Source organism: Bacillus rossius, chromosome 3 (genome assembly GCF_032445375.1).
Source record: "Bacillus rossius redtenbacheri isolate Brsri chromosome 3, Brsri_v3, whole genome shotgun sequence".
Taxonomy (NCBI): Eukaryota; Metazoa; Arthropoda; class Insecta; order Phasmatodea; family Bacillidae; genus Bacillus; species Bacillus rossius.
Window position 1 is genome coordinate 23,340,652 of NC_086332.1, and position 15,505 is coordinate 23,356,156.

General features: G+C 37.0%; 1 protein-coding gene across 2 annotated transcripts in view; it reads left to right on the forward strand.

Annotated features, from left to right (window-relative positions):
- The first annotated feature begins 4,462 nt into the window (after positions 1-4,462).
- LOC134530346 (fidgetin-like protein 1) overlaps positions 4,463-15,505 on the forward strand; it is a 30,292-nt gene continuing 19,249 nt past the window's right edge. The window contains exons 1-3 of one of the 2 annotated variants that reach the window (XM_063365099.1): positions 4,463-4,735; positions 8,251-8,387; positions 14,455-14,715. In XM_063365099.1, coding sequence (XP_063221169.1) covers positions 4,599-4,735; positions 8,251-8,387; positions 14,455-14,715 — 535 coding nt within the window. In that variant the 5' untranslated portion in view covers positions 4,463-4,598. The remainder of the gene's footprint in view (positions 4,736-8,250; positions 8,388-14,454; positions 14,716-15,505) is intronic. The other variant, XM_063365098.1, reaches the window with a different exon arrangement.

A 15,505-nucleotide genomic window follows, 5' to 3' on the forward strand; every position in this document is an offset into this window, starting at 1 on the left:
GGGCCAACACACACACACACACTAAGACGCACCATTCCTGGCACTTAAATTTGGGTAATTATACCTGATGAGTTTAATGGGGCTTAATTTTCTAGCGTCCTTGCTAGGTGAGTATGTAAGTTACAGGGCTCTAGGGCTACTTGCGGGAGGGTGCTTCCTTTGACTCTTGTTGGTTCAGCGAGGGGTGCGTTCCACCAGCGGGGGCCAATACTGGCGGGTGGAGGCCGGGCTTTGTGGCCTTCGGCGGTACGACGTCAGCATAATGCTATGTTCGTCATAAATCGGCTTCGTTCGGCTTTCGTTCGATCGAATTTGGATTAAAATACTCTCGCCAGCGTCTGGCTAAAGAGTGGCAAGAGAGGTGGTCCCACAGCTGTTGTCCTGGAGTATGAGATGCACCATAACTCGATCTTCTCTAATCGCGTGCCTTTCTGTAGCACCAGCTTTAGCCCATACTGTGGCGAATTTTGAAACTTCACATTTGGAATTTTTCTGTCATTCTTTATCTAAAATTTATTTTTCTGAACTACAAGATTTTAGTTATAGCTTCTTTGTTGCCATTGTGAGATCATTCTCGTCACATATATTGGTGGTGAATGTAATCGTATGAATTTTGGTTCGAATTATGAAGTTTCATTTCTTTTTTATAAGCCAGAACTTTTTTAAAATCCTTTGATTAGTTAATAATTATCATTCTTCTAAATTCATTATATAAAATTCCGTCATCAATATCATTTGTTTTTTGATACTTGTACCCTATAAATTCTCAAACTGTGAAAATTGTCTGTTATAGTGGATGCGACTGGTTAAATTTTCAAGTTCATAAACTTCGTAGTGTTAGATAATTTATTAATAGCGTATTTTTAGTTTAGGGTAAAAAAAAATTAAGTATTAAGAATTAAGAAATGGGCATGTACTTAACAAATGAGTCTATGTATACTAGTGGAATCTAATATGCTCGAAGAGTGGAATGGTTTATGATTGTCGTGTATGAATTTAGACAGGTCGTGAAAGAACCATAAATGACGACTTAAGATTTAAACATTGTCGTCACCCAGCCTCTGTAGAAGGCCCGGGAAGTACCTGACAGGCATTACGGGCATCGCGGTGCTGCTGTTGTCCGGGGGCACCAGGCTAGTGGGACACTAGGCTGTTGGTGATGGGTCACGGGTTCTCTGCCCCTGTGTGCCCCGCCAGGTACGCGGCTGGAAATCTACCCTGAAACTCCCTACTTGGCTGTGAGGCCGCTCGGTCGTGTGGAGGACGGAATGGTGCGGAATAATCGTAGACGACACAGTTTATATTAAATTGGCTTTCAATCCACGGACTTCTCCGGTGGTACGCATGGGTACGCTGTACTCCCTACACATACACTACGCGGTGGCAGAACCACAACAAAAGCTATGATAATGCGCTACTCAGTGTCTGAGCTGTTGTACTATTACACTAACTCATGCTGATTACAAAACAAAACACGACACTAACATAACACTGATTTTGCCGCGGCAGTCTCGCGGGGACGTGATTACTAGTTTGCTGGAGACGGCCAGCGCCGAAAGTTAACTGTCTTCGGAGGGCTCAATAAGCGTGATCCTAAATTATATTCTACATTTACGTGAGGTTGTAGCCGGCAGGCGTATGCGCTGCGATCTTAACGTAAACGAATTGGCTGGAGTCGGCCAGTGCCGTAAATTGCGCGACCAACGAAATACACGCCGAGTCTACATGAGCAGCAATGAATTAAAAAGGTTTGGTTATAAAATCAAGCGTGAACGATCGGTGGAACAAAATTGAAGGCTTCTCATGGACACACGTTTTGACCCGGCGCAGTGTGGTTGGAGACTGCCGAACATAGCCGCCTCGCAAGGGAGGGAAACTTTCACCTCGTTTGTGAGTCGGCGCAAAAGTTTATATCAACTTAATTTGCTCTATTATAAGCTAAAAACACGTTCTAGGTGCTCAATTAAAGGGTAGCACCTTGAAATTGAATGCTTAAGTCTTACCAATGGTTTTATAGTATTTAATTATTTGAATTGTGGCATCAAGTTGGCGACTGTAAAAAATTTATTAACATATTGTCTCCCTGTGAACTGTTCTGGTTGGATTTCTCCTTATCTGACTCGATCATTGTCACGGGCACTTTAATTAAGGCCAGTGGCAGCGGTGACTGGTAATGAGGTTCGTTGTCTACTCCATGCGTGCGGTGATCACACGGAGTGGCTACGAGACTTGTTTAATGCATTTGAATTAATAATTGTGTCCTAATGTCTTGTTTCTTAATTGTTTTATGGGGTCGAGCCCCCGGGGTTTCGTGCCCTGAAGTATATTTGAGTCTAGTGGGGTCACGCCCGAGGTGCTCGCCTGACTCATTCCCGCTGGGCTAAGGGTGCGCTCCGAAAACGGGATCTGGTACTAGCGGTACGGAGTACGGGTTTAGAGGCCATGGTCGTGTCGATGTCAGATATTACTATTGTATGACTTGAATTTTTTCCTAGCTTAAGTTAATCTATGGGAGAGGGGATTTCCAGGTTAGTGGAGGACCTAAGTGTGTCTCAGGCCGAAGCATTATACACTCTACCATGCGGGGTTTTAACCATGCAGAACAAGGACTCTTGCATCATGTGCTAACTGGGGTTTATTGGCGAGTCGTGGTTACGATTGACACCATGGCTAGCGCCCCTTTTGTTGCCTAGCCTAAAAGCTAACTAAAGTGACCAAGTTGAAAACTGCATAGACATAGGGAAATCCCTGGCCCGGGTCATGCAGGGATCAATTAATAATGCATTAAAGCAAGAAAGAAAACTTCTGGACAAAAGGGAAAAAGGTCCAGGTAAGAAGAGTTGGGCGAGGCAGAAAGATTCAACCACGGAGGGGTTGGGAGCTTGGGCCTTGCGGCCCGCATTATTTTGTTGGGCACACCTAGGTTGTTTTAACCAGGGACGCTAGTACCCCCAGGGGCGGTCGGCTTCACTCGTCAGCCCAGCACAGCTGCCAAGGCAGCCACCTGTAAAAAATAAATGGGCCTCTGTGAATATTCCATTTCCCTAGTGCCGGGTTCACTGCTAGGCCAGTGGGACAGCCTCGGTTCTAGCAACTGCTAAAGAAGGCGGCAGGGCAAGACCTGCAATCGGGTAAACCCACTGATTCGCCGTCAGCTAAGGCCTGGCTGTATGGGGGTGGGCAGACGAGCCAGTAAATTGGCTCGAACTGCGGTTTCACAGGGTTTCATGCAGCCTGGCGATGCTCCATCTTCATCTTCCAGTCGACAGCAGTGTACCTTTCAAACCAGTGTTGGGGAGGGTCCCAAACCTCACTGCCCAAAATCCCAGAGTCGGTTGAAGGTCGTTCAGCTTGGGGCTACTACTGCCAGCCTACAGTAGCCCCAGCCGAAGGTCCTTGAAGTTTTCCTTCCGAGTTCCGATGCTGTTTAGTTCCTTTGCTCGTGCAGCATTCCGCCGTTCTGCCAGTTTCTGACCACAGTTAATTTATACTTCGCTTTTATTCAATGGTGTTTCGCCGACGAAAATGCTTCCAGTTTTGCGCCGATCATCATCCAGGCTATCTTTCACACTGATAGCCATAATAACGACTCCATCATGCTGGCCACTTGTCTGCGGACTGCATTTGGTTATTCACATTCACTCTAGCGAGATATTGTATCCGTCATCGCAGGACATGGTCGTTAGCGGATGGCACTGTCAGCCTTCTGTAATCCAACAGTCAGCAAGAGAGTAATGTGCAACCCGATAGGGATAGACGACCACATACTGTATGATTCGGTTATTATTTATTTAAGTTAAATATTCTCGACATTGAATTGTATTTGGATACTATTTTTAAGTTCAACCAATGTCATTTGTGTGGTTCCTAATTACATAGGTTTAAAATTTATTTCATCATTTATTAATATCTTTCGCTAAAAAAATTAATTATCAAAACGATTTTAGACAGAACTCCTTTAAAAAATGTATGCGATACCCATGAATACAAAAATTCAACTTAAATAACAAGGATTCTTTCTTACTTTTTTTTTTGCTGGAATTAACTACTGCTAATCATAATATGGGTATTACTTATCAAAGTTCTTGAGGGTGCTTAAATGAAGTTTATATATATATTATTTTTAATATAAAATTCTTATGCTTGTTTTGCATTAATTCATATCTTCATTAATTTTAAAATATAGTTTAATATTTTTTAATATGAAATTATCTTAGCCTGGAAACGTTTACGAAAGTATATTTCAGTCTGTAATATATTTTGCCGACCTCCGTAGCGTAGTCGGATGCACACCGGCTTACGGTGCGAGGGGTCCTGTGTTCGAGTCCCGGGTAAGGCATGGGTGTACCATATATATTCTAATATTTGATAACGACTTGAAATTAAGATTCACACTGGATATAATGACTCTTTGGCTGTTGGCGTAAAGCTGTAGGCCACATAACAAAAAAAAAAATGTAATATATTTTGTCTATGGTCAAAAATGTTTTATTTTTTCATTTGTTTGAGTTTGGAATTTGGCGGGGTTAATGTAAATTCCCTATTTTATTAAATATATTTTCTTGACCATTTGTGTTCGTTGTTTTGGTTCATCTGACATGAGTGCATTGGAAAAGGAAAACTTTAGCTATTATCATGAAAAGTTAAAGTTTCAAAAAGACGGATATCTTAGCTTTGTGAAAGCTGGCATCATGCGCAAGTGTTTAGTTCAATCCTATCGAGCTAGCAATGAAATGTAAGTTTGTATATTTATTTAGTTATTCTAAATCAAAATAATGTGTAGGATTGATCGCTACGCACATACGTAAAGTACATTGGTGCATTAAATATGGTTACAATTACACAATGAACGTTTTTATTCTAAATCGTGAATAATTCGAACCTTTCGGTCGGTCCCTTGACATTCTTATACTTACAGTGGTAAAAAAATTGTGTGATATTAGATTTTTTTAGATAAATTGAAGTAAAATCGAATTAAGTTTCGTACAAAAACTACAAATATATTCTGCATTATAACACCACGAAACTCAATAAGGAGCAGGGAAGATTTGTAAACGTTAGCAGGCTTGATTGTGAGGTTAGAAGAGTATGTACTGTACAAACGATGCGAGACTCGGAGACTGTCATTGGCATTCTGTTTCTGCGTGTTGCCGCATCAGTTCGCTGCCCCCGGCTTTGCCTTTATTCTCCTACCCCCTCCTGTTTTTGCTCCTTCTCCACTTCTGTCCCACTTTTCAGTGTATCTTTTTCGACAGACTGAGTAGGCTGTTACAGTACAGTATACATATTGCGATTCTTTATGAAACTGCGTTTTAGGTCAGTATTTTAAGTTAGTGCATCATGTGTATTGTAACAATTAGTGAGTTGAGTTGACAATATCTTTGTCCAAACCAACTAGGGTTACATTCAAAATCTTAACTTTTGCTGAAAAGGCAGCAGCTATTCGTGAGGTGGAGAAAGACATGAAAATAGTATGAGATTGTGAAAAACTATGGGATTCCCTCGAACACTTTGTTCACATATTTTAAAAATAAAGATAAAATCTTGAGCAGTTCAGCTAACTGTAGGAAAAGAGCCAAGGAACCGATCAACCTTGATGTGAACGAGTGTGTGTTAAGTGGTTGAAGCAGGCATGAGATAAGATTCCTCTGAGTGGACCTCTTATCATTGCTAAAGCTGAAGAATTAGCTGTCAGCTTAGGAAAAGACAATTTTAATGATATCACTGGCTGGCTTGATTGGTTTAAAAAAAGAAACAATATTTCTTTTAAAACTGTTTGTGGAGAAAGAGGGAGTGCAGACCAACAAGCAGTCACTAACTGGAAAAACAATTTAGTTGTATTGATTCTAGGCCAAAATGCAAAAAATATTTTGAGACAGGTATTTTTTTTTACAAATGCACTCCAGACAAAACACTGACATTAAAAAATGAAAGGTGCAACGGAGGGAAACTTACAACTTAGGAAGGACCATGTCACACTCTTGGTTGGGGGAAATATGGATGGTTCCGAAAAGTTTCCCTTAATGATCGAGAAGTCAGAAAATCCAAGATGTTTTAAAATTTTTTAAACAAAGCCTTTAGAGTTTGCTGCCAACAAAAAAGCTTGTATGAAAAGTGATCTCTTTGAAAAATGGCTGTTCAAACTGGAAAAAAATACCGTAAAGAAAAAAACACAATTTTATTGTTTATTGACAGTTGCACAGCCTACATTACATTGTTTTAAAATGTTAAAGTTTTACTTTTCCCTCCTAATATGACTTCCAAAGTGCAACCACTGGATCAAGGAGTCATTAAAAATTTCAAACACTTCTACCGACGTCTTTTAGTCCAGAACTTTCTGTCAGGAGCTTTTCTTGTCAAAAATGACAAACAGAAAATTAACATCCTTTAGGCAGTCAGAATGTGTAGCAGTACGTGGGGTCAAATGAAACCAAACAGTGTTGCAAACTGTTTTTAAAAAGCCGGCTTTCGTCACATCGCACTTGAAGGACTTTAAGAAAATTATGAGATTGTGCCTGCTGCTGAAAACTGAAAAGTTGTCGATGAAAGTGCTGGTTTTTCGTACGAGGACTTTGTGCAAATAGATGATGATTTGGCGGTGTGTGGGAAAATGATGAGAAACTAGTTCCTACAATCATTGAAGCCATGGACCACATCAAAGAATTGAGATGTTTTGTTAAAGGATGAGAAAATGTGAATGACTATTTTTCAATCTCTAAATAAACTCTAAGAAAATTGTTTGAATAAATAAATTAGATCTATAAAACAAACAAAAATTTCCAACTTTTTCCAAAAGCTTTGAATGTGTTTCTGTTTTACATTACTGTACAAAATTCCTTTTGACTTCTCTGGAATTAAAATCCATGTTACTGTACAACACTGTATTATTGTAACTTTATACAATACATATGTACAGATTTTTTTTTTTAAATAAAAAAAAGAACCAATGGATTGAATGATGACAATGGATCTCTTTTAGGTGAAAATAAACATTTATCATTTTTAGGTTGGACAGTTTTTTTTTGCTTGTCTAATTCAAAATCTTGGATGATTCAAATTTTTCCAGTGGTCCCTTTAGCTTCGAATTATCCAAATTCGACTGTACATGAGTTTTTTAATAGGTAGTAGGCCTATAGATATTCCTGGATTTGTTCTGAAAAGATCATTTTGAAATTAATACTGTTTTCTGAAATACTGTGTGGTGCGAAAGATGATGAAGTTCGGCAAAATTGAGCCTTATGGTCTGTACCACAATGACACGTAAACTGACAACAGATCATTGAGCCGCAACTTATTCACGTTTCACTATCATGTTTGCTGCTTCCATGGTGCACAGAAATGTAACAAATGGTATCCAATGAAATTAAATTTCAGTTTTAATGTAATTGAAAACAGTTTAAAGGTATATATAAAGATATTTTTTTCTCTTGGCACCATTAATTTAGAATAGTACATATTATGAAGGTTGTGTGTGGTGTTGGAAACCGTTTGGAGAGCTTACAGACAAATGAATTAACATTGGATGACGGACAAACATACTTTGAATGTACACAATATAAATTTGGCTTTACTGTATCGACAGAATATCAAATAGGGATAATTAGGTATGGACTGATTTAATAATATTTTAAAATATTGACTGTACCATTTGCAAATAACTATTTATTTTCTCATAACTTCATCTTTAAGTGTAAATGGAGGTTGTGTGGCAAATTTTTAGGAAGTCATTGAAAAGTACTTCAATTTTGTTTATACTGTAGAATACAAACCTGACATCTGTGATATTGGTCCGTATGGCTTTGCTGCCACAGCATATCTATCAGCATTGGGATTACTTATTACATTTTTGAAACTATCATACATTAAAGTCTTGTTTATAAGACATTTCCTATACTGACATTCTGTATTATTTGAAGTCCCACTGTAAAAGAAGTTGCATTTATCATCAACAAGAATTGCAAGTTATTAGCATGTTTCTCCCGGTTTTTCTGAAGCTTATTAGTTAGCCAAACTGATTTTTCGTTTTTTTTTTCTGTTGAATTGTTGTAAAACATGATTATTAGTTTTATAATGTATAAAATTATAACATAGTTTGGCATTTAATGGGCTCTTTGCTAACACCTCCATTTTATCTTAAAATTTTTGCGTATCTGACGTACTGCCGGCCGATTTATGTCCGATAAATGAGACTACTGTTTTTAGAGGTTTCCAATTATTATGTATGTGAAAATTTCTGTTTTAATGTTGCAGGGACAGTAATGAGATGTCTCTTCTGCTACTGAAGTCTCAGTTGCGCGAGTATGGAGTGGAAGTGGATAAGAAAGGAGAAGGGGATATAAACAATTACGCTGCACCAGCACTTGTTCTTGCAGCACGCTGTAAAAGTGGTGCGTATTGGTGCGGTCAGAGTACAGTCAAAGCCAGTCTCCACAAAACCTGAAGGTGGTGTTCCTACTTGAAATAATACAGGCTATCTACAGGTAAAAAAAAAAAAAAAAAAAAATCAGGAAACTGAAGGACATGAAAGTTACGAAAAAGTCCAGAAATAAATAGTAACATACTGGTAATTTCAAAAATTTGATTTGAGCAGCCTTTTGATAACATTTTTATTTATTCCTCTTTATTTTATAGTTTCACATTAAACATAATGGTTGGAGACTGTTCGTTTAAATCATGTAGAAATTATCTCTGTTAAGGTTTTAACTTTCCACAAAAAAATTTTTTTTTTAATTGTAGATATATATCGTATTTTGTTTAGTTTTGCTTATTATGTATCAAAATATATTTGTAATATAAATTTTAGAAGTCATACTTCATTTTCATTTAAGATACTGAACTATTTTGAAATTTATTGTAACAAATAATTAATTAAATAAATATTCAGTGTTCAATATTAATATAAACATGTTTATAAAATTATTTAATTTAGTAAAATAATGGAGATCGATTTTAATTATTTATTAAATAATAATGTAATAATTTATAATGCAAATGAATTATACATACGGGAACATAACCTCACTTATATAAATTCACATGAAAAAGGTAATAAACATAATTTATATCACTAACATTCACAATAAATAAAAGTTTTAAAGAATATGGATCAGTATTCATAATCAATCAATCAATTTCTGAACGCGACTCACGTAGTTTTGCACCCTCCATTCATATTCGCTACTGGAGCAGCTATGTCGACTGTCGAATCATTTCGATTTGCAGAGTGAAAGGTAAACTTTGTAATGAAATGTCCCCGATAAAATTAAAAAGACTTGATTTTTGACAAAGAATTTTATTAAAACACTGCCCACCTTGTTAAAATTCACTAATAAGTTTTAATACTCTATATTTTCTGCACATTATAAATTATTAAGTATTAAAGAATAATTGTACTATTATAAAGTTTTTTTTATTACCTATGCAAATTCATGTAAATTCATTTTCTATCAAACAATATTAATTTAATATTACTTAAAAAAAATATATATGGGTCGACCTAGTATGAAATAATCAATCCAATGGAATGAGCTATGTATTTAATAATTATAGCAATTCAGTTAACAAATATAATGTATCCATATATATTTTGTAATGTATCCATATAATGTATTGACGTCAGCCGGGGCTTCACCCCACGAGCCTGATCATCCTCCGTTCCCTTTCCCAACACCTTTCCTACCCGGCATTTGTGTCGTAACGTACGTAGCCGTGTGCGATTCAAACTGCGCGCCACGAACTACAGCAAGAGGGCGCTTAGCTGCAGTGCGCCGCACCCCTAAATGTGTTAAGTGATATTTTAACCCTTTTTCTTTCATTCTTTTGCCCCAGTGTTTTGTTGCAGTTTACTCATGTATTTCCTTAATTTAAATATTACGTTAATTATAAAACTATAGACGTTGCCCGGGCGGACCCGAATAGGCACGGACTTAGACGAGGGTAGGAATGTTTTATATAAATTCTCAATAACTACGTAAACATTAATGTACTTTAAATTGCCCGTAATTTTTATATATTTATTAATGTAATCTATGATTTACTTAACGTTCGCCGGGGCACGGAATCGCAGAATGTTGTAACGGTAATTGTGTTCGGCGCGAAGGGCGCCATGTTGCCACCTGCAAACCATGAGCTCATCCCAGTCTCCTTCTGCAGCCGGCCGAGAGCGGACGTCTCTGTCGACACCCCGAGGACATCACCGTTGAGTCACTGAGTAATCATTCCATAGCTTAATTTATTCGAATCTCTTTCTTTTCATCCTCGGGGCCTCTCTCGGTCGGAGAGACTGTATAAATATTCAATATTCACTCCTCAGAGTTTTTGTAACATCAGTGTAATACGTAACGACTTGGGGCGGCCACGTGCGTGGCTCGCCTCCTCACCTAAGCCGATTCGTGCCTCGAGCGTTTTTCTCAGTTGTATCAGTGAAGGAGCGTGTACGGTTATAAATCGTGAGTAGAATAAACCAATTAACTGTGTTACGTGTTTTTGTGTTCGGGGGGCCATGTGGGATCCCAACCTGGCCGGCGGCGTGTGGGACGCCCTGAGAACCCACAGCGTATTAGAAGCGTGCCTGACGCTGAGAGCGGGCTTAGGTAGGGTCGAGAGCAGCGCGTATAATATCTAGAGGGCCAATATCTCGCCACACACGGGCCACGTAACGCCCTGGGTTAGGGTCTCCAGCCGGGTCCACGTGCCCACTCACGTGGTGGCGCCCACTAATTTTCACCGATAATTTTCACTACAACACCGTACGCCCTCAGTATCTATAAAGTGTATCCATATAATTAAAAAAAAAAAATTAAACTAAAAATATTCACTGCTGAGTTCCCACGTTCCTGTAGCTTTTTAACCCCACACTTTAAGCACTAAGCTACGAAGCCTGACAAGAGTATAGAGAAAATGTTTATTATAATTGTTGTAATACCAGTATCCTTAGGTTTTTTAAAACTTGAAATTATGTACTCATTACAATTAATATTTTTGTTTACCAAATATATTCCAGGGTAGTTTCACAATTATATAGTTTCATTTGGCACATCAATGTCCCCTAATTTTTATTAAAGTGACTTTATATGAGTTTATGTTCGTACACATGGGTCCACCATCTTCCTATAAAAATTTTTGTTGCATAGTGTGCGTGCATCATAAAAATTCACTCTCAATAATTTTTCCATAACTTGCCTAAAAAAGTATAACTTAACAAAAATTTAGAAAGTTTTATTAAAAAATCCTAAAAAAGGCTTGAAATTACATAGTTCACCAGTTGAGTTTAGACATCCTTAAATATTTCCTCTCAGCAACTAGTGAGCTAACTGCATTTTTTTTTTGTGCTTCTCTTTTGGGACATTGTACACAGGAATGTCAGGACAAGGGTGGCAGGGGTGCAAGGCTCCTTCCTGGGGCTCCAGGGGTCAGATAGAATTTTAGCTATTGATATAATTTTAAGCATTTTAGCTATGTTACGGATGTAATTCATGTGGGCACCACAAAGATAGAATCATTGTCAAAATTGTGTTCAACGTTCAATTTATACTCTGTATGTTTTTGTTTGGAATGATGTGAGTTTGTTTGTAGCACAAGAATTAGAAGAAAATACATTTATGGAAAGCAGTCTTTCTGCATTATGTGTTCAGTTAATTATTTATTCAAATATTTCGCAAAACAAGCTTCTATGTATAATATAATTATGCAAAAATCATTCTGATGTTAAGTTTTTGGGGAAGTCAAATAAGTTTATTAATTATGTTAACTTCATAAAAAAATGTGTATGTCATAAGGTTGACGACATGGTTAGGAGCAAGATAGAAGTTTGTGCAAAGATAAATTCCGTAGATTTAGTTGTGAAATTATATATTCACTATGTAAATGAAAGAATAATGAAAATGTATGAGACTATTAAGGCAACATTTTTGTTACATTGTGTGTAATGCTATTATAAACACAAAATTTGTCACTTAAACAAAGGTAGTTCTACCAATTAGTATTTAATGCGTAAAATGTGTTCTATGTTCTCTTTGATTTGGTTTTTAATTTACCAATATAGTCAGTAGATGATGTAAACAAACAATTCAGTATATTTTACATCAAACTTATAATTTTTGTGAAAATAAAATTTGGCTTTTCTCACTCCTCTTCAAAGAATAAAAAAAATTCCGCTGCCACTGTGTACCATCTGTTTGAAATCACACAAACCATAATATTGGATCTGTGTGAGGTAATTTTAATATTAAAATGTTACTTGAATGTTCAATTTATTGAGTCATGTTTGGGCATTATAGTGTGTTTATTTTCTTTATTTAATCCGTGTATTTACAGTTTTGGACCCATCAGACAGTGTGCTACAGGATCTTCAATGTTAACCATTCCTGTTGGCAATCACAATTGTTCTCTTCATTATGTTAGTGCGCACTGACAGCAATAAATAATTTAATGGGAGTTTAGTATAGGGCTGGTTCGATATGGGTACCTACTGGTATATACTGCTGATATTCATCACAGGTATCGGTACAGATATCTGTGGTATTGGGGTAAAAAATACCTTCTCAGATTTGTTTTCCAAATACTTGCTTTATTTCTGTATTGATTGTACCACACCACAGATCCTCTTTGCTGGCAGATAATATCAATCAACTTGTATTTTTTAAAGCTTTTAGGATCTCCCAGCTAGCTATTATCTGAATTACTCATACAAAAAAGAAACACTAGTCAACCACTGTATCACAGGAAATAGTAGGTTAAGATTGTTTGTGAATATTAAATTGGCTAATGTTTTTATGTGAATTTGGAGTGACATTTTAAATAAAAGAGTTTATAGCCAAATATTGTTGATTTATTTTTTGATTTGAAATATTATTCACACTGTCAAACTCAACACAGTTCATGGCTACTCCATTGCTCTGCACAAAAAGATTTGTTTGAGATTATGAAAAATCTGTGAAATTATTCCAAATATTATTTCTTTGTCGACAAAAATACTCCACAGTCACTTCTGAACACACGGTACAACCGAGGAAACTAGCGGTCCTTGGGACGGCTCAAAAGTTAACCATATCCCCGTCATAGGCTCCTGTTGACGACTGTGGTCAATGAAATTCAAAACAAAATGTTCCGAAAAGAGGTTATTATCGGTGCAGCCTGGACAGCCGTCGTTAAAATCGTCTCTAACTTACATTAAAATGATAAATGCATGAGCCACCAACGAGCGCGACCTCACAGGGCATTGTCCGAGCAATGTATAGTCAGACAAAACACAGTACAAAAAACACACAAAAAGTTTCAACTGGAGACATTCCTGAAAAAAACTTATTTCCTATTGGCTACTAATACGTTTTCTACAATTACATACTTATCTGTGATTCCCCAGTCGGAGAGTTTTCCCACGGTCCTGGCTAAAATCTGTGTCTCGTCTATCATTTCGGTGCCACTGCATCACTTGCTTTTCTTTCCTTCTCTCTTCCACATAAACCACTGTCTCAAATTCTCGAAGCATGTACAATTATAGCAGTAAAAATAACATTTAAATGAAATAAAATACCTAGCCAACCCTGTGATATTTAGTAAAAACATAGTGCAATGGATTTTCTGAATAAAATATTTAAATATCAAAATTACTTAAAGGAATATTCATGTAAATAAAATACTAAAAAAAAAAACAATTTGCTATAACCTTGCACTATATAATTGGCTGATACACCACCTGACTGGAACATATCATGGCATAAGAATACTCTGCAAAGTTGTGGAGAGCAGGGACCTGCAATGCCACAGGGCAAATATTAATAATTTTTAAGTGTCCATATTGGTTAACTGCTATTAAATAAGAGAATATTTACGTAACAAATATGTGATGTACTGTATTTCAATGGGCCGGCTTTTAGCATAGATTTATTTATTTCAGATTTAATATATTTGAATTATGGCATTCACCAACAAATTTATAAAAAAAGGGGGTTGTCTGTAAAGTTGGTTTACGGACGATAATTTTACGTAATAACGTCATAAGAAAACGATGAAAAATTACATACTTTTTAATTTTCAAATATTATTTACTGTTTTTGCAAATTTTTTAAAAATAATTTGTTTAAATATACAATATAGGCTACTCACGAACAATTAGTTAAAAAACCCGCCTTAACCTGTTTGATATTATTGAAGATTTTCTCGCACGGTGGTTGGCCGGTTCTTGCACGCTCGGCTCAGGCGGAACGTGACAATGAGTCATGCTTTTTCGTGCGTGCAGCCGGCGTTCATCGATTTATAAGACGTTATCACGTCAAAAAAGTTATGTTTTAACTACTAATTTATAGCATAATTATACATGTTGATGGTGTTGGAGCGAATATGTTGTAGCATGTAGAAATTTTTAATTTCCGTGTCTAGTTAGCATATATTTCTTGATGATTTCAGAGTATTCATAACGTGGGTGACCTGTTTTTAATTTTGTACTTGTTCCAGAGAGCCAGAAGTGGACAAGCCATCTGGATGATCCGGAGACGCTCTTGGCCCGACTGTTAAAACCGGTCGAGTGTGCTAAACTCGGTGGAGACCAGTGCAGCTCGTGGCGCGTCACGGAGGGTGATCTTGCTAGCCTGTCACCCTTGCAGCAGGGGACAGCCGACACCCGCTGCAGGGGTGACGAAGCGTGGTTGTCCGCAGATCCTTTGAAGGCGTGTGCCAATGCCAGCGACTTGATGGATCACGCTATGTTGAAACCAGGTATACAATTTAAAAATGTTAGTTTTGAAGTGTGAATTTTTTTCAAATATATTAGTTCACTTCTTATAACATTATGGAAATTTTGAACTCGTTTATGTACTTCACAAAGATTTTCAGTACAGTATTTTAACTGACTGCTAAATGTCTGGTGGTAAAACTCTGCCACTGAAGTGAATGTTTGGAAGTGTAATTTGTACACAATGAATTAAATTCTCTTTGAATTTTAATAAACATAGTTTAGTCGTTATTATTAGAGATGAAAAATAACCAGAATAAATGAGTTAGTGTATTTGATGTTTTAATTCTGTTTTACCAATGAAATCATACAAACAGTGAGCATGTACTTGCGTGATTTGTAGTTTTAAATAAATTGTTTTTATGTATCAAATTCAGTTCTTAATTTTTAGGATTTTACTCAAGCTCTATAAGGATATGTATCCATATTTATAATGTTAAAGTATTTAGAGCAATATTTATTGTGATTATCATTGAGAAATTACATACTGACAAATCCCTTGTCAGTGTCACTCAGTGGTCAGTCTAAGAACTCCAAGCTGATTCGTAAAGGCTGGGGTGAGGTCTAATACGGGCCAAGATCTGCTGGTTATAAGCAACTGGGAAGACTGAGTTATAAAAAACGGGGGCTGGAAGACAACAGTTCTTGTAAACCTACCAAATAAATACAATCACCACAGAGAGAAAGGTCTCTCATCTCTCTCTCTCTCTCCCCCCCCCCCTTCCTTCTTCTGCAATGTTTTCCAAGCACCTGGAGGTGCTTTTGCAGGTTAAT